This window comes from Amblyomma maculatum, chromosome 6, assembly GCF_055883805.1.
Source record: "Amblyomma maculatum isolate TAMU_Amacu chromosome 6, ASM5588380v1, whole genome shotgun sequence".
Taxonomy (NCBI): domain Eukaryota; kingdom Metazoa; phylum Arthropoda; class Arachnida; order Ixodida; family Ixodidae; genus Amblyomma; species Amblyomma maculatum.
This window is the reverse complement of record NC_139349.1, coordinates 93746760-93767087: the sequence shown is the minus strand read 5'-3', so window position 1 is coordinate 93767087 and position 20328 is coordinate 93746760. Positions and strand designations below refer to the sequence as shown.

Below are 20328 nucleotides of genomic sequence, written 5' to 3'. Positions count from 1 at the left end.
GTAGCCCGATATTGAGCACAGCCAAAGCAAGCCACTTTCCCCATTTGCAACTGAGCAGGGAGGTCACAGAAATTAACCAGTTAAGGTTAACTGCTGTCAGCGGGCAACTGGGTCCTGAATGGCTGACGTGCCGCACACTCACAGAGGACGTCGAGCGTGGCAGCGACCGCCGTCGAGGTAGGCCACGAGACATGGTACACGTGACAGGAAAGTCGAAGGCCGTGAAGGTCGCGCGACGCGTTCAGACTGAGTAGGCTTCGCGTGGTGTACGAGTCCTCCTGGGGCGAGAACTCGACGAACAGCTGGCTTGACGCGGTCATGTTGGTCTCGCCCAGTATCCAGTGCATGTGCCGCACGGCGGGCACTGCGCGGCGAGCCACGCAGCCCACCTCGGCCTCCTCGTGCTCCTGGATGGTGATGCGCGTGCCATCGTGCAGCCTCTCGCCGCCTAGAGTCAGGAATGGCTCCTCCGGAGCGCCTGCGTGGAAGAAGGATCGCGAACACTTAAAGATACACTGAAGTTGCAACATATCTAAAATGCGGCACTAGAACAAATACCATTGACATCCCACCTACTGTGGAGGTGCCGGCCACAAAAAGAGACAAAAAGTCTTTATATGAAAAAAAAAAAAAAAAGGCAGTGTCTGCTTACAGGAGCTTAGCCTACTCCAAAAGTACTGGCGAAAATATGCTTGTGGCCCTTCTCCACTATGCTAGAATTACCGGCCTATAATTTCAATATTTGCCGCACTCCCTGCATCATTACTATACGGGCGGAGGGCCACGGTTATTGAATAAAACGTTTTTACTGACTTTCCCAGGCTCACTAGAGAGACTCCTAACATGCTGTTTTGTGAGTATTAATGTTCTAAATCGACGTACACCCTCCCAATGTTTTAACGCGAACGCGCGAGCGTCGACCGCCGTGTGAATAAGAGCCGTATGACGGAGCAAAGCGACGAAATCAGCGAGAATACGCGCATGCACTCATGTGGATAGTCCGGTACAGCTTTCCTGGGAAAGCAGATACGGGAACCTGACTCAACCCCACCTTGTTTTTTTTTTCATTATCACTTTTTCTCCCTCTTTCGACATGCCCATGAAAAAAAAAAAAAAAAAAAAAGATTAGGAGAGGAAACGTGGTGCCGCCTTCTTTCCTGTAGCACAGCAAGGTGTTAACTGATAGTAGCCTGATCAGACGCCCTTGCTATTGCGATTTTGCTGCGCGCTACACCTTTCAACTGATTCTTAAAAGTGGGAGCAAACAAATCCGTTTTCAGCCTTTCTTTTGCCTTTGATCTCGAGAAAAGCAATACATTTATTTCTGGTCGGATCGATATTGGCGAGGCTTATAAGCTGTTCTTTTCAAGCTGAAAGTTTTTAATCATCAGCAGGACTTGCAGTGACAAGGTCCTCTGTAGGGCCAGGAAAGTGCTGCGTGAACCATAGGAAAACTAAAGGGAAAAAAATCCTGATACGCAGGTAATATAATAACCAGTTGGTGTATATATCGCGTTCCATACAGCTTAATTTCGTTACCACTTAAACCTTTATTTTCAATCGAATGACGACGTTAAAAAAAAAAAAAAATGCTTAGGGCGATAACAGTGTTCAAAAGAAGCGGAAGTGGGGTCTGGTTTCCGGAAAAATCTGGCAGAGGTCCGCCAGAAGAAGAACTAGCCCGCCAGAAGACACGTCTAAAATTGGAGGTATATACGTAAATGATTTGAATCTCAATCGCAAACTGTCTTCCAACCTGATTACAGATTCATGCCAAACATGAAGCGAAATGGAACGACAGCACCTGAAACGCTGCACAAAGAACGTTTAAGTCAAGAATTTGATACGAAAGAGATTACATCTGGCGCAGCATAGAGGTTCGTTAGTGATTACGTACACGGATGCCATTCTAATGGACGCCCATACATGTTTTTCCACAACAACCACTGAATCTACAACGACAACGCCACAGTGAAGTTTGCGCAATGTATCTATTAAGGTTTTAGTCTTAAACATAAATAAGAAATCCTTCTATATAGCCATAAAAATTTTTGATCGCACTTAGGCAGCCATTTGTTCGGAGAAGGTGACGCTTATGTGTGGTTTTTGTTGAGCTGTGTGCTGGAGACAAACGTGTTCAAAGTATTCCGTTCAAAAGCACATCTCACTGAATATTTGGGCGCGGCTTGCTCATCAAGCAAGCGCACTGTGATTTCAGTTATGGCATCTTTCTTCACCCAACACTAAGTAAATACGATGTAAATACGATTACAGAAGCCTTTCTGATTGACTCTGCTGTCGTCGTTGTAATTTCTATGCTGGTGAATTGTTTCCTCTGGTTCGTGAGTGCAAAGGAACAAAAGTACGTTACGCGAGGCTGCAGTTTCCTGCGCTAGGCTATAGCAGTCTGAAGGGAATGTACGCAGAATCTTGATAAACGCTCGTCAGGAGAAATATTTTTCTCGTGTAAAATTCTGTATAAGGCGCCAGTTCCTGCATGATGTACAGCATGCGTGGTGACCTACGCCTAGAAATTTTTTAACAGATCAAACTAGATGGTTCTGCATGCGAGTGGTACTTTTCAGGCAAAATTCGGCATACCTCAAATCATATTCGCCTTCCCGCTGCCCCAAAACAGCGAAACACCACGCACCATGCTTCACACGTTGAGGACGCGCATGCGTGTGCCTTCAGAAGCGCCCTCTGTTCGAGAAGGAAAAAGCTTCAAGTCCATTTCGAAGTTTTATTAGACTCGTAGCCCCCACAAAGACGCCTATTCAAGAGTTGCAGTGAGAGAGAAACTCAGCCTATAGCAAGCGTTACAGAGCGTGCCGTTGAGAGCTTGTGCGTTCTGAACATGCAGCGTGCATTGGCCACACGCGGAATGATATCAGCGATCGTGTTCGCATCTGGCCTTTCTCTGTGGCCGTAAGTCTAGCGCTGTTTTAATAATGAGACTTCATCTCTGAATACGCTTGCTGCTCTTCTAAACTCGAATATCTACGCTAGATGGCCTCTGAGACGGCGAAATAGTAAAGCCTCTTTATCGAGGGACTTTACGAAATAGCGCCCCTTGAGAGCTCTCATTATTACATCGGCCATGTTCCTGCGTGAGTCTGCCAGTCCATGATGCTACGGATAGTTTGCTTTCTACAATTTGCTGTGCTATAAGAGAGTTGTTAATGGAATAGAAATGAAAAGAGACGGTTAGATGTGTGAGTACTTAACCGTTACATTACATTAAGTTATCCTGAAAGATGCTGAATTAAACTACTTTTGCATAGTGACTATGAACCGTAAGTCATGACTGTGTAATCTTTGTACAAACTCTTCATCTTGCATTTGAGCTACTGTTAGAGTTTCAACTCTACTGATTAGCTTGCGAGTTTTGCGTTATTTTTGGATCTACCCCTCACCTCGCATATAACCAACACGTGACCTTAGTTATAACGACGATGCACACATACCACGTGACGTCGGATATAACGACTATGCACGCATACCACGTGACATCGGATATAACGAACATGCGACTTTGGTTATAACAAAGATGCATGCAAATCACGCGAACTCGGTTATAACGAATAATTATATGCATATTTGTTATAACCGAAGTCGACTAACGCTAGATATCCATGCTCGACAGCGTCGAACTGCTCAATTTTTGAAGTGCTGGGTCATGTAACGGCCGACATATCAATGCCCGACCATGCCACCAGCAAACTACTATCTGCTAGAGGCGTGCTTGCAAAGAGGAAGAATTTGAGAGTAACTGGGGTTTACATAGCACATTTAAAACGAAGCCCTTGCCAGCAGCGGCTTCCGGTAGCCGCGTCTTTAAACTCTTACTCCAATTGGCCTTATGCACATTTCCCATGTCTCCAACGAGAAGGAAAATAAGTCTGATAACGAAGTCACAATATTTAAAGTGCTGTACCTCTTGATCATAGGAGCACTGCACATATAAATTACTACTCGACAACGGCATACTGACGCCCCATATTCATGTGTTGGCGGCGTGTATATATTACGCTGAAAGTATCGCACAATAAAATTAGAAACTTGACATACACAACTTTTTTTCTTATAAAGTCTAAAAAACAGTAGCAAGCAAATACGCATGATAGCACGCAAGCTATCGCGACGTTTTGAAAACTGTGGCTTACACACTTGAAAGCACAAATCGTACGTTCACAAATCTCGAATTCACGCAACAAGAAAAGAAAGAATGCGCCTCAGTTTTTCTTTGAATACTGGGAAGCAAAGGTCAGAAGCTTGGACTAGAAATGAAATGCCCCAGCGCTGTGAAAACAGTAAAATAATTTTTCAAAACGTTTTTTGCAAATAATTTACTTTAAAGCTTGCTTACAATAAAAGTAACTTTTCTTTTTTTTTTTTTTTTAAATTGGACCCTACCCTGTTTTTATCGGGCTTCGCAGATCTCCACAAGTGGTCTTCATGAGCTTCCGCATGGCTTGGAAATTTTTCTTTCGAGCAGCGACAATCCGACGCTTCAGCGCCGCGCGCAACGGCGGCCACGGGTCCGGCAAAACTCGAACTGTCGATCGCGCACTTGGGGAGCGCGAAGTACAATGAAGCGTGCTTTCCAACCTCTCCGTTTGAGTGCGCACTTCTTAGGTTTCCCCTTTCCGGCGGCCGAAGGAAGAGGGGGAAGGTCTTTAATTTATCTCGGCCTCGTCCCAATCTGGTCCGCACGCCGCTCTTTCGTCCTCTTCCATTTCCCCTTTGTTTCCCGCGAGCTCTCAGATTCCGCGCGTGCGCCCCACCGAGGAAAAGAATTACCGAAAAAGGGTAAACACACGAAAGAGCACGTCTGTCAGCCGAACTGGAATCGGATGCCCGCCGCGCATTTGCTCCATTCGATTACTCGCAGAGTAAACATACTTTTGCGTTTCTCGCTCCCAAAGCTTCCCGAATATACTCCTTATTATCCTGATCCAATTAAGTCAAAGTGACGTCTCCTTCCTTTTCTGCCATTCTTGATTCCATTCCGTCGCAGCGACGGTCTAGGAGATGACGTAACGTCCTCCTGTGTTCCTTTAGTTTCTCTACGCTGGGGCACTCGCAAAGGGGAAAGGAAAAATGTAAGTAGGGAACACGAGAAAGCACTAGGAAGTCCGCGAAACAGAGGTGAGCCGTCGTGTAGTGCCCGTCCCGGTGCTTAGTTGGCTTCTTCCTCTCGATACAGACTTTTGCGATCAGCGTAATTGGCTCACGACTTGGCTACATCATCAACAGCGGAAATGGTTACGTATTGCGTCACTAAAGCCCTCATGCAGCTCGCCAACTGATGTTGCAGCTTTCGTAACGATTCCTACCGAAGCCAGTTTTATTTCATTTATACTCCGAGGTAGCTCAGGTTACGACGTCCTGCTACTGGTTTTATGGCTGTCAGCAAATGCACTTTGTCCTTTCTGCGTCGACGAATTTAAACGAAAAGAAAGGAAGAAACGTTCACGTACCAAGATATTAGTACACTCTCAAAAACCCGTCGGAGCGAAATTAATTTGATAGCTTCACTGCGCCGTGACCTAAAGTATTTACGTCCTTCCTGCCGCGTAAAAGCACATCAGTTACTAAGACAGGCAGGCTCCTTCATTTTGCTGGCGAATGCTATGACCAGACTGGAAAAGAAACTAAAAATGAAGGCGCAAGCCTCCGAGCAACTTCGTATTAGAGGCAGGCGTTGTGATGTCAGCCTATTTGAACAACACAATGCGGCCTTTTCTTTTCGAAGATGCTAGTTCAAACGTAAAAATAAGCCAGCGCAGCATCATTCCATCGCCGAATTTCACATATCTGCCTTTATAACTTGTCTTTTTATTATATATATATATATATATATATATATATATATATATATATATATATATATATATATATATAGGATGCGAGAACATTTAACGTACTTGGCCGCTTAAAAAATAATAGAGCGAAGGGTACGCTTCATTTAAAGAAACATTTTATTAGACTCGACGTTTCGATCGGAGACCGATCTTTCTCAAGAGTGAATCTTCATGGATAGTGTTGCGGCTTTTTAAGCAACACTATCCAAGAAGATTCACTCTTGAGAAAGATCGGTCTCGGATCGAAACGTCCAGTCTAATAAAATGTTTCTTTAAATGAACCGTACCCTTCGCTCTATTATTTATATATATATATATATATATATATATATATATATATATATATATATATATATATATATATATATATATATATATATATATATATATATATATATATATATATATATATATATTGTTGAAAGGAAGATAACACCTGAATCATTACTTGAAGCTCACTGTCTCCACAATGAACACAGCGCTTAAGGGTTGAACAATTTATGCCTACAGAGTTCACCATAGATTCAAAATAAAGGTCGCATTTTCAGCAAGGGAGCTTGTCTGCGGCTGTGCTGAGTCGGAGGTTATCTAGCGCTTTATTTGTAGGAAGTGTCTGCGCTGTATAGTTGCAACCAATGAGCACCTCAAAGGTGGCTTTAAAAAAGTCGGTGCCCAGCTCTCGCCTCAGAGTCATTTTCTCGATCATTTACGAATACCCAGACTGCTACCGCCAGTTTTACACGAGACAATGCTTTCATGTCTCCTAGCCTTCGAAATTGTGCGCTTTCATCTGTCTGTCCCTGAATGGTACTGTATTTACATGTAAATAACCCGACAACGAAGAAAAAAAAATTACGGTTATAAGCGAGCTCCATATCATAAGGGAGATCATAACTTTAACCATGTGCGATCTAATTTAACACAACGTGAAGAATCACGTTGTAGCTGTGAAGCCTGCTGCCGCCACCGCGCTGTCGTCCGTTGCTGCATTGTGCCACTATCAGGTCTTCCCTCACTGCCATTTATTTTTGTAGAGAAAGCTGCATTGGCCACAAACGAGGAGTTTCGCTTGGTGGGGGGCACAGAGGCGTTGCCTAGCAACCGCCGCAGCTGGTGGATGACGCGCGCTCACCGCGAAATCTGGCAATCAAGAAGCAACCAGAGGATGTCTCGTCTTTAATGCAACAACAACATAGCTAGACTTAGTGAGTAGCGCATCTTAATTGTCGTTCTCTAGCGTGAGGATGATAGTAGTGATGTTGATATGCTATTGTCAGCGGCGCATTTCGGGCGAGCGTGTACTTAGCATTGAACAGGATTGGGTTGGACTCGATAACATTGGACTGGATTGGATTGGACAGGTTTGGATTGAATTGGACAAGATTGGGTGGATTGTATTTCACTGGAATGAACTGTACTTGATTGGACTGGATCGGGTTGGATTAGACCAGATTGGATTACACTGGATTGGATTAGATTGGATTGGAGAGTAGTAGGCAGCCCAGCGCCAGTACACATGTTTTCGCTACGTATATCCTGGTCTAGCTGAGGCCAATTTTTGTTTTTCACCTCACCTCTTAATAAGGCCCCGAAGGTGCCCCAAAGCTGGTTTCACCTTAGAACCCGTGAACTTACTGATAGAGCTATATTGGCGAGCAGCGAAAAGAAAACAAAAACGATAGAAAAGAAAACTTCGCGCTATAATCGAAGCCTGGTTTCAATGTACCGCGAAGTGCCTTGTCAGTAAAGTGGTTCAAAAAATCGCATTGCAATGGTGTAAATATCGTAATTTTTCCTCCAAGTTTGTGCCATGAGCACTCACCTGTGACGACCAGCTTGAGCACCTTGGTTACCCGGCGCACAGAGTCGTCGTCCGCGAACTCTCGGCATTCCCAGAGTCCATCGTCGGCTCGCGTCACCTGAGTGATGGTGAGCGCCGCGGTGCCGTCGCGAGAGATGTTCCACTGGCGTCGGCTGGCGCCACCGGCGCCTCCCACGTCCAGCACCACGGGGTGCCCGTTGCGCATCCACTGCACACTGCCGCCGGGTGTCTCAAGGAAGCATGGAATGCTCAGGCTCTCGCCGGGGTTTACCACCTGCACCAGGACACCATACAGCGCTCGTTAAGCGGAATAAGGTGGTCCCAATATAACTAAAGTCAGACAGCAACAGGAGTTTTGAGCTGTCGGACCATTGAAAACCTTAAAACCATTTGAAGACCTACTGAAAGCCTTTCTCCATATCAGCGTCGGCAATCTTGCCAACTGTCATGCGTGTAACGCTTTCCCACAATGTAGGCCTGACAGAAAATCAGGGAAGTCATACACATACAGAATAGCGAGGACCTTGATGCTATATCTTCGTATTCAAGGGCTTTAGGTCGACCTGGTATGTTCCGCAGCCATGGCCACTGCTGCCCTGGACTAAGACAACCACCCGTTGAACTCAACGTCCAATTGTCTCCACACCCACAAAAGTTATTATTTTTATTGTATTGCAGCTGTAAACGGTACACTGCAGGCGTTCGAGATTTACACATAGCGAAAATGGAATATTCGTGTGAACGGAAAAGAACACATTTAGCAGTGCCCATCACTGTTACTGTGGAGCAGTCGGAGAGCGTTAATAGCAGTTAGAATAATAGCAGTTAGAATCCCATTTTTGATCATACCTTTCGTTTTCTTTTTTTTTCTGCATTAATAGTATGGAAGCAATTGATCATTTCTCCCTTGGAGTGTGCTGCTTTTAAGCGTGCATTGTGACACGCTTTTAAGCAAATCTGTTTTTTTAAGCCCTTATAGTAATTGTTTAACACACTAATTCCTTCAAACCACCATTAACGCTTTCCCCAGGGGTGTTTGTCGCTTTTTCGATTGAATTCAGAAGTGCTTTAGAGCCGAAATATCTGTTGACGCTTTCAGACGACCCACGGCGATATGACACTGTACCGTTGACTGTTCGCAAAAACTGCAGTGCATAATAACAATTGTCACTCACGAAATGCCCGCGCCGCAAATTCTGGCTTCTGCACAGCAGAAGTCTTAACTAATCGGCGGCCGGACAAACCAAGAGAATGCCAGGGATGCATCGCAAGTCATGTGGCTGCGAAGTCTCAGGCGTGCAGCCTGCGACCTTGCTTATTTTATTTTATTTGATTTTAAAAAGTTATTTTAAAATATATTTTAAAAAGTTTGACTTTTCCCCATAAGAAGCGAAGTACTTCCCTAGGCCGCGTGCAGCTTATTGAAGCGCGTGCTCCTATTTCCACTACGCCGGTTTTAAAAGTTTCTCGTCGTCGGTCCACTCTGGGTTGCCTCCTGCTTTTCTCGCTCACGAACGGTTCATTCACACGAGGGTGCGTACGAGGGCCGCGAACCAAACGGCACGTGATATTCCACTTTCGCTAGTCGGTCCCACCGAAACAAACCTGACACTGGGCCGACTGGTTAGTTTCGGCTTCTGCCCTCGTTTGCGCTCTTCGCCGCGGCACCTCCGATTGGACGGAGAGCTCTATCACGAAAGCGTCATAGAAATCGCTTTCAATGTGGACGGGTTTCGGGGACATGAACATCAGTTTTCTCAGCAACGCAGCGAGTTTTCTCTACAAGCAAAATCGACATTTTTAGTGTACATGGAGAGTAATCTGCCCGTCTTGTTCAGCTTGAGATTTCCCTCACCTACGACGTACTGTCAGAACGTGGAACTATCTTCGCGTGGCATCCAGTAGCCCTCTGCGAGGGCCGTGCGGCCGGTTCACATAGCGCGCATAGGGAGAAACACCGCGTTCCTGTCCAATTCGATTCATTTAATCTACTCCGACCTTCGTCTTTGCAGGTGGCGATAGTCGGATTAAGCATGCAAGTAGTATTTTGTCATGATATATGCTCACCAACAATCGCGGTTAAAACGCCAAACTCAAGGAGATGAAATGAAAAGTCACGTGACATCTGGTGCGCGGGCATGCAAGGATCGATGGTCAGGCGTATGAATCTACCTTTACCACCGCTGCATTTCTTTCTGCACGCAACGTCAGTAAACACTGTTGGCCTAATCGTATATGCGAGGAGGGGTAGTGAAATAATGGCGCTATATCCGGGAGAAGAACATTGAAGGGAGAGACCGGTGGAAAACGCTGAGCGTCGGGTGGCTGCGCCATATTATCGGCGAGGCGCTACAGTCGGCTTACGTCGTCTTACTTCGTGGCCGTAACTTAGCGCCTTACTAAGATGTCTCACTAAGTCCCATATAAGATAAGGCATGCATGTGTTATCACCGGCCTCAACTGAGAGCCATTGTGTCATGCAGCGGATGCCACAGCTGGCTTCAATGTATCATTGACTGCCAGATAATTTCTCAGGCTCTGTACACTTCGTTTCGCTTAGGTAGTTCTCCGAGGTATGTTTCCATTTAAAAAGCCCCTGTTTTTCTGTGTCTGAGAGCGCTTACCGCTGCGAACGTTAGCACGCTACCCAACGCTTGAAGAAATGTCGCCTCCAAGTGCGAATTATGCCTGGCCCACGACTTTAATATCTTGCAATGTGGGTAGAAACTGCTTTATTATACCAAAACGCATTTGAAACAGTGGGTAAGGAAGCGAACAGGAACGCTTTCTATTTCACAGCCTTTATTTTCGCAATCTTAGCACAATGTAGAGCTTCACTATGAGAGGACTTACGCGATGGCGTTGAAATGTAGACCTTTAACAAAAGTTTGGGGACCAGCACGCGTTAACGCGGAAGTTGTGCAGCAACATTCGCGCAAGTCCCACTGGAGAAGTCAGGGCCAATTATTATTTTTTTTACACCAGGAGATATACAACAGTGCTGAACCATTACGATCTCCACAGTGCGGCTCGGAGGAAATCCGCCTTGGGCTCCATGTTTTTCTTCTTTATTTTTCGCAGAGGGTGTACGCGTAAAAAAAACAAACAAACAAACAAACAAACAAACAAACAAACAAACAAACAAACAAACAAATAGCCGGCATTAACTGGCTTGGACACGTGGCCATTGAAAGGGTAAGTCAACGTAAATTATTCTGAGATAAGCAAGAGTGAAACGTAAATAAAAGATTACCCCACGGATGATGTCAGGATGCTACACGGTTTGTTATGAGTGACGAGGATCTCTGCTGACGGTGATGCAGTACATTAGGAACAGCCAAACACGCTGTCAGCACAAACCTCTCTCGTTCAAACTTTGTTTCTCGTAGAGTGCACGCTTGTATTTACCTACCTGCAACACTTGTCTGTATTGGGGACTTCCGTTCTCCAGCACACAGGTACAGACGGCCCGCTGTGACCGGCATAGTAGAAGTCATGCGGATGTCTTGTGCAAGAGGTACATACACTGTGCTGCGGCCATTGCGTCGTCAGTGCGTGGTACCTTTCAAGGTCCTAGATTCGTTTCGGTAAGTGCTCTCACTCAAGTCGGCGCCTTGGGATCCCCATCGCGTCACGGTCTAACTCCTACCCAGAAGCCTAGCTCTCGGCCCATGTTAGACGTGCAGTAGGGCGATAAAAGGGGGGCTCGCACTCGGCACACACCGCCATCTTGTTGCTTGTCCTTTTGGGTTCCGTTTTCATGCGTTTTCTGCGCCTATACACAGCTCCTGTTTCGGACCACTGTCTGTGCTTTCGGAGCTGCGGAGATAGAACCTGAAAGCGAAGTGGCGGTGCTCCATATCAGCCGTTTCCGTCCAGCCACGCTTCAGCTTAATAGAATGTTATAACCTGCTACCACTGGTTGAACAACATCGTGCAGTTCCTTCTATGTCTTCAGCGGTGGTGTTTGTCTTTGGAACATGCGGCGATCGCTGGATAAGCACGACTGTGCGGAGGTTTACTTTAGACGAACGCTTTTTATCCGATGTGGTAAAAAATGCAGCCGTCTCAAAATATATTCAACAACATTCACGTGTACTCAGCACTCGTGCCCTTAACGACGGTCATGCAGTAAGGACAAGAGTATTGCGCGCCTCGGGGGATCACAAGATGAAGCTCCACTATTAAAGCTTTCAAAGGCGACTGAAATTATGAACAAAATGCAGGGTTGTATCCCGGCCCATTGCTGTTGCTTGAAAGACAGGGATGGACTCATTCTATGTTTTTATTTCCATAGATGAAATTGGGCTCTCTTTCCACGCTACTCATGTATGACGGTTTCGCGAGATGCATGTTTTTGTACGCAGGCGTCTTCCGGTATGATTTTTTCGGAGTATAAATAGGTGCAGTAGAGAGATTATGCAGAAAGACGTCGTAATGTATGCGTTCTCATCAGATTTAAAAACCACTGGGTCACTGCGCAACGAAATTATTTGTCAACTTTTTTTTTTATCATGCGAGATTTTTTTTTTTTTTACCTCGCTAAGATTACAATCCACATTTGCAGCATTTCGGAGTCCATGCTGTAGAAACGCCCAGCCTTGCCGGTGCGCAGCGAAAACACTCTTTTTATGGCGTAGTTGCCCTCCACTATAATTATGCGTGCTAGACATTGCTTTCCCTGCGTAGGGCCGCAGTATCCACGTTTCTAGATTATTTTGCTTTTTTTGTTTACTGATCTTGTTTTTTTGTGTGTTTATTTATTTATTTGTTAAAAACAGTCGGCAGGAAACGTTTATGGGAAATGAAAGTGTGAAATAAAAGTGCTGGGAAAAATTGCTTCAGCATACACGCTAGCCGCATCAAACCTGAGCGAGCAGTAACATAGAGCAAGAAAACAAAATACGGTTCAATGACTAGAAAAGCGGGCTGGTTGACCAGCCACAACGTGGCCCTAGGCTGCTACTCGACACTATGGGGACACGGGGAAGGGAATGAAAACGATAAATAAATTGTAGATAAAGAACGATGATATATTGGCGGAAGAATGGGGGTGCGCATTTTCTATCGGCTACTATCTAGAGCCGAAGACTAGGCCACGAGCCTACGCTACAAAAAATTAATTTCCGAGTATACGCGACTCGTAAACTTTTGCTGGCGACTGTCCCATATCAGGAAATAAACGCTTTTCACTCAATCCGTCCGCTATTGGCCTTCTTTCTTGTCGTAGAATTCACGTCCGTCGTGTCTCCTTGCCTTTAATGTCGCATCATTTCATTTGTTTTTCATTTCATGTCATCTATACCATTATTCATTATGAGTTTATTCCAATATCACATTTTCTGTATTACTTTATTTGCATTGCTGAGGCAGCATGGTGCCTAAGGTGAGGTGACCCTTTCTGTAGGTAAATTATTTTAATTTATTTTCTATCATCATGAACAGCGGTGCTCAAAGGCCTCCTTTATGATGTGACTCGTATAGGTAGCCGTCGTATTTTAGCATGCAAATATCCCCGAATTACGAGCTGTTTTTTTTTTTTTTAAAAGAGAGGACTTAGCTGCTTCTTGTAAAGAATAATTTCACTATTTATGTTATCGATCTCATGCTAATGATCAGAAACATGTCACCACAGCATCTAGTAATGCTCTTCTCAAGCGAGCAATTTTATTCAGACGCTGTCAATACCCATCCAGTCTCGTTCTGGACGACAGCCGTGCAATAGATGTAGGATTGAAAATAGATAGAGAAGACTGCAGGGGAGTGTCGACAGAGGCGGAGAAATCCATCCGGCTGAAGCTGGGCATTGCATTGCTTTCAGTTCTGATTTATCTGCTCTTTACAGGCATCTCACCGCCGCGAAATCAGCGAACAATTCATACCGGGACCATAGCAAGCCTACTTGAGCTTAGCCGATGTACACCTTGATATGTTGAAGGTTTAATTTAGCTTATGTTACCGTTTCAGCTGATGTCGAAATCGAATTGCGCCACGGCCTCCCTTAGGTATCAAGAAGCTTCGAGTAATTAGAAATCTCCTTTTTTATTCTCTCCGTAACACACATTTAACTAGGTGCTTGTTTTTTTCTTTACGAAGAAGAGCGCCGTGATAACGTCATAATCGCACCCAACTGATGACTTAAAGATTTATTTATGCATCCGAGACTCAAACGTTATTTCTGAGAAACTCGGTACAATAATGAGCTTAAGTCGCCTCTGCTGTATTATCGGGCAGCGTCTTCCAGCTATTGCGTGCCGGAATCGATCGATCCAACATGTTTATTAAGCGATTCGGATACACAGCTTTATTTCGCGCCGATAAAAAGCGGGGCGACCCAGTACAAAGAGTTGGTCTGATAGGCCAGAGTGAGACATTAAAACACTAACTTGATAACTAGTGCATGAAATGTGAAGATTTTATGCATCAGTGTTCCTGCATTGACCTCGTAGCTTCAGCTTCACGCTGTTTCAACGCTTACCAGTTAAAATGAAGCAAAACAAAATTAAGCTAGTCCGCATTGCATTAAAGCCCATTCAAACAAAAGGCCGTCGAACTCAATACCTTGCAACATGCACCTTAATTGCGAGGTGACCAATTATTGCTTAAATGATAGTACATTTCATTGGCACCACATCAGCAATTACTCTTGATATGTACTGACTGCTCCCGACACGATGATGAGGTCACATATGCAACAAAGTGAGCTGTTAAATATTAAATTACTTTAATGAGTTGGCCGCGAGTGATGGCTTCATTCTATTTAACCCTGCGTTCTGTTTCACACGGAGAACAAGGTAACTCCCCAGATTCGAGGAGCCAATCGTGAAATGGGCTTGCATGCTTCTTTCGCATTTCGGATATCTAGGCGGTTTAAACGGGATAAAAAAGTTTTAAGACATGGTGAACTTCTTTGTTTTCCTGGGTCTAATTTTAGGAAAAAGAAAACTTTAAAAAAGAAAAAAAAAAACCTTTAGCAACCCTGGTCATTGATTATTCGGTAGGCTTTGCTTGACGAGCAGGCGCAAAGAACACATCATGCATACAATCATTATTATGTGACATAGCCTTATTATAACGAGCGACAGCCGTTTTACAAAGCTGCTTTAACAAAGCTCCTACCAATAACGATTATTGAAAAATATGACTTAAAAAAAAATTATTTCCCTTAAAAAGGCTTTGAAAATAAGTGAACAGCAGAACACCGTTGCACTTTAGAACGATCGGCATGTCTGAGATGCACCCTTATTTTTTATTTTACTTTTTTAAACTAATGTACATCTTCACAACACATCGCTGTGCCTTGAATGCGTCTGCAGAAGACAGTCGTCCACCATCACCACCACCCCTGCTACTACTCTAACTGCGTCCACTGTATAGAGTGAAGGCCAATGCCGGCAGACGCCAGATGATCCTCAAAACCTGCTGACTGCCAAAAGTCATCCACCCGTTTGACTTTCTGCCGTGCCTGTTACGCGATTAGCTTCTCCTATAAGCCCGTATATATTACCTTTAACGATTATCGGTTACCTAGCCTTCGCATCACACGACCCGGTGCCCACGCCTATTTATTCTTTATTTCAGTCATATAGAGTGGCATCAACACGCGTTTTTTCTCTGATCTACGCTGCTCTCTTCGTGTCTGTTGACGTTCGGCTTTTTTCGTTTTCATAACTTCGAGCATTGTCCTCAATTCAAGTTCGACCCTTTTGGTTAGCCTCGACGTCCCTTGTCCAACAAGGGAGTATTGATAAAATACAGCTGCCGTTAAATACTGTTTTCTTAATACTGGACACAAGTAACGCATGTTCACTGTCTGACATTACCTGGAAAGTGCGTGCGCCACCCGATTCTAATCTTTTTAAATATTTCAAACTCATTCTCCGTATTGACAATGTCCTAAGAAGACATATTATCCTATTACCTTACTTCCATCTCCTCACTGTTTATTGTAAATTTTTCTTCCCTTCTGAGGCTGTTGAACTTTAGTTTTTTGCATATTAAATTTCAGATCCACCGTTTTAATTTTCTTGTATCGATCATTTATCACGCATTATGATTCGTCTCTTGAATGTTTTAGCAAGGAATCGCAGACTACTGCAGGTATCCTTGACTACCTCTTATCGTAGAGTATAGTCTCACCAAGCCTGCACCTTGACGATGTGGTCGCTACAGCGTTCGTATTTAATGAACCTTTCATGATCCATGAACTTGTTGTGCCTGGTGCATGTAGAAGAAACGATACGTTGAATGACAATAGATTTTCTCTACAGAACGCACGAGGAGGAGTGTGAGGGCGCATACCTTTTCCGGCGGCTCGACGTTGTTGGCTGCCGAGCCTCGTGAGCCCGGAGACGCTGACGTTGCCACCGAGAAGGCGGCGCATATCACAACGACCAGCAGCGCTTCCGAGCTCCTTGCTCCCAATGTCGATCCTGACAAGAAGGTAAAGAAAAAGAGACGCTATTGTTAAGATGAGCTGCACAATGTCTTGTTGAAGAAACAAAAAATGAGTAGAGCTAGGCGACAAAGGAAGAAGCTGTGATCTCTTCGCACTCTGGAAGGCTTCAACAGATATAGTAAATGTGATCATCAATCAGGAGAGCAGTTCTGACTAGTTGACCTCCTGACTTCGTCTTATAGACCGTTGACATCCCCTGAACATCTCTGATCACATGTTATCACCAGAAGCCTTTTACTTTCCGTTGCTCTGCGATGAAACATGAGTACGCACGTTATTAAATAAATGCATTCTCCCGCTGATGCTTTTGTAACAGGGCGCTATATACAGAGTCAACATATTTTAACTTGACAGTCTATTTACTTTAAGGCATTCTCGAACGTTGCAAAGAACGCAAGAACGGCCTTGGCACTTTTCCACTTTCCCCAAGGCGGATGCTCCACACGTGAGCATACCACGCTCGAAATAACACTCGCGAAACGATTTACCAGTTTCAGTGCATTTGCACACAGCCTGGAGGTCGGTCTAATATATATATATATATATATATATATATATATATATATATATATATATATATATATATATATATATATATATATATATATATATATAAACACGCTTTCAGATACTTTGGGCAGTTTGAAGTCAATGACCTCAGCACCACTCCACAAGATGGCAACATATTTTTAATAATAATCAGCAGTCAAAACATGCCGTCCGCGGTTATGGAAAAGCGATCGAACCCGCCGGTTTACTGCGAGCCTTATATAGCCCGCGTATATATAAATATCTTAAGGAGTGCCGAATAAAGAAGGTTCAAGTGGGCGCACTGACGCCGATAATAAGGATGCTCTTACTCTGATACCCCCCCCCCCCCCCCTCCCCCCCCGCTTCAGGGCGAGGGCCAACGCCTAACTTCGTGGAAGCGGCTGCGGCTGAACGATCTTTCTCGCTTTCTCGGCGGCGGCAGCAGCGCGGCACGCTCATCAGTGACTCGCGAGTTTTACGAGTTTACTTAGCCGCTGGTAACTAACGATGTCGCTGGTAACTAATAGAGGCTCGTGCCTCGCGCGCTCCCCCTCCACTATCTCCACTCTATTCCTCCTCTCTATTAACCCCTCGCTCTCTAGCAGCAACTTTGAGCCGCCAACCACTCGAAGCTGCGGGTGCAGCAGCAGCAGCTGGACTTAATACACCACCGGCAACCGTTATGCGGCGCTCGAGCTCCCCACTGCGCTGCTCCACCCACGCGCGAAGCCCAAAACAAACAGACCAGACAAACAACGTCAGGGAAGATGGGGATGATTGGGAAGAAAGGGAGAAGAAAGGACAGGGAAGAGAAGAAGGCGTCGTTGGTTGTGGCGCGCCTCGCACCCCCGTGCCTCCAAGGAAGTCCGCGCCAAAACGGAAAGTAAAGGACCTCGAGGCGCCGCTGCTTCTGGTTCTCCGCGCAACTCCCACCCCCTGCTATAAACAAATGTGTTTCCCCGCAATGCACAGCTAGGGAATGCCGTGAGAAGAAGGCGTAGGGAGGATGGGAAATTTGGGGAGGCAGGCGAAGCTTACGGTGTAAGGAGTCTGGGAGTAAATTACTCTGTTTACCAGCACGGAACTGGCAATTAACCACGGCTGTCCCCCTGAGGGCTCCTGGAATCGATTGCGTTCGCTTGACTTGCGGCTGCCAGGGGTGCGGAAGGCGTCGTCATCACGAGGCCGCGGCCCTTGTGTGCGTGTCGTCCGGGTACGCTGCCGCTCGGAGCGGCCTAGGCGACCAGGGAGCGGGCGACACCGCAGGAGCGCCACGGACAGGGTTCCCCTCTCCCAATGCACGTCCGCTGCAGTGCCTTCTTCCGCCTGATTTCCCTATTAGTATCTCCGTACTTCATTTCCTACCAGGACATTTCTTCCTACCTTTCCTTGCTTTGTTTCCCTCGCTATTATTTATTTACTGTGAACGCGGAAGCAATGTAGTGTGCGTACTAGCCGTCTAGCGGGTTTCATGCTTAGGACAACCAAGAAACAAAGTCCTCAATCTCGCCACTGCCTGGCAAAGCGAAGTGACGTGACCTCCCAACTCAGCGTGCGTTAATTGTGCGGAATGAACATCGCCGGCAGAAAAAAAAGAAGAACGGATGGGAGGCTTAAGTGGTAGAGAGATTTGAGGCTCCATGTCATTGTATAACACCCGGGTAAACACCGAATGCCTGGCATATTGAGGAAATGGGTGGTTGAGGAAGTGGTTAAAATAGTGCAATTAAGCAGTGTGCTTGTTTACGCGTGTCTATGGTGGAAGTATATATATATCAGCTGGAGAATGTGTGTGCAAGGGGGCGGGGAGCTGCTGTCTGCTTCCCATAGTTTTTCTGTAGTACGCATCTCATTCCTCTGAGACAGTAGCGTTTGATTGTTGGAACACATTCCTCCTTCCAGGGAAAGACAACTGGGGTTGTCTCTCGGGAAGGGTATGCACTTGTTGATCACCTTCTCTATCCTGGAACCCGGAATCCAATTGATAACTTTTGCGTGTTGCGGTTCTTTTGGTGCTACAAGCACTCGGAAAGAGTAGGGCATAACGAAATCAGAGACTTAGGTTTGATTGTCTTTTTGCATGGCGATTTCGTGTTCAGATTGTTTGCAACGCGTGATGGCTTCGGCGATTGCTATCTCTGGATATATCTGATGCCCGAGCCACAAGCTTTGCTCTTCCTATGCACTATCGTTGTACTCTGAGCACGTTCAAGGTTCATGGTCTCGGAAGAAAACTGCGCACACACATCAAGAGCACTGAAACAAGAGTTCTCACGTCAACTTCTCGTGTGTGCGGTACTCCTTATCTCCGATATAAAGTTTGCTTAAGCAACCCCTCCGCGGCGTTAAAAAAAACAAGTCTGCCGACTGTGCAAAGCCACGAATAGGCGTGTCAAATGGACATGCTTACTCTACCTCTCCCTTCTCAAAAAGACATAAAAAGAGAGACGTCGTTTCAAAAAGCGGGGAGGCTAAAAGGAGGAGCCCACGACGAGCAAGCAAGCAAAGCTTTCCGTCGGCAAATCAGACTCAATGGCGCACGTTGTCTCGCGACTTCTGAGTGTAACCCCGTTCGCACGCCTGGAATTCCCAGAAAGGAGACACGCGTTCGTGGACACAGGGAAGAAGGCCAGTAGCAGCAGCAGGAGGAGGCAGAAGAACGGGCCTCGTCGTAGAGGAGGAAAGAAAGGACGACGGCCGGCTTTTCCTGAGAAGTGCAGAAGAGTGCCAGCAGCTACAAACGCGAGCAAAGAGAGAAGCTTAGGCAAGGAAGGCGAGAACAGCTTGACGCAGTACTCTGGGGACCCGCCGTAAAGCAAACACCACACCGGCGATAACAACAACCGAGGAAAAGTGGCCGCCACGGCCGCAGCGGAGCACGAAGAGTAAGGGCGATGTGAAAGGGAGAAATTCTTCCAGGCCGTTTGACAGCTTGGAACAGCAGCAGGTACCACGTTCTTGTTCTTTCTCCTCACCATCGTCATCGGAGAGGAAGAGCACGTGGATAGACCGAGGGGGCCGCCCTTCCAAATTTATCTCGACGGCAGCGGCGCCCTGCGAGAGAAAGCGGAGAGCGCGGTGCTCACCGGAGGAGTTCCCGCACGCAGAGGGCATCCATCTATCCAAGCGAGCATTTCAGGCTCAGCCAAGCGTTAGCGTGCCGTCGAGATAGGGCGTTATCTTCACAGGATCTTGACGGAGACATGTTCTGCCACGGCGGTGGCGGTGGGCGAGCACTCGCGCGCGCACACGCGTTCCCGTAGTAGCTTCTCACACTCTTGGATGTTGTCCTCTCCTCCCGGAGAGGACAACATCCAACGGACAACGGAGGAGACTTATAACGGAGCATTCCTGGGGAGGCAGACAGGACATCCGATCCACGGAAGCAAGGGTTCTGGAGCTCGCGGTTCGCGACGCTCCCTTCTAGAGTCTCACGACTGTCGTTTCTTTGCTCTCCCACCGAGCCACGGTTATCTGCCTTCCTGTCATTGTTTCTGTTGAGCTCGTTTCTTCGCACTTGCTGCGCGAGTTTAAGAACTCCCATTTCCGTTTTCTCTGGGCTCATCATCGGCACTGCATGACCCGTGCGAGGAAGAATAGCCAGCACGTCTGCTGAAAGAATGCGTCACCCTAAGAGAACTGAGGCGATG

The 20328-nt window shown here is 46.1% G+C and overlaps 1 protein-coding gene across 1 annotated transcript in view; it reads right to left on the bottom strand.

Annotated features, from left to right (window-relative positions):
- Positions 1-19992, bottom strand: part of LOC146186252 (kin of IRRE-like protein 2) — a 40668-nt gene extending 20676 nt beyond the window's left edge. Inside the window, exons 1-6 of the mRNA XM_084608017.1 lie at positions 19882-19992; positions 19654-19732; positions 17717-17913; positions 15991-16149; positions 7690-7963; positions 143-478 (exon numbers count right to left, since the gene is read on the bottom strand). Of these exons, the coding sequence (XP_084464143.1) occupies positions 143-478; positions 7690-7963; positions 15991-16149; positions 17717-17913; positions 19654-19732; positions 19882-19992 (1156 nt within the window). The remainder of the gene's footprint in view (positions 1-142; positions 479-7689; positions 7964-15990; positions 16150-17716; positions 17914-19653; positions 19733-19881) is intronic.
- Positions 19993-20328: the final 336 nt, after the last annotated feature.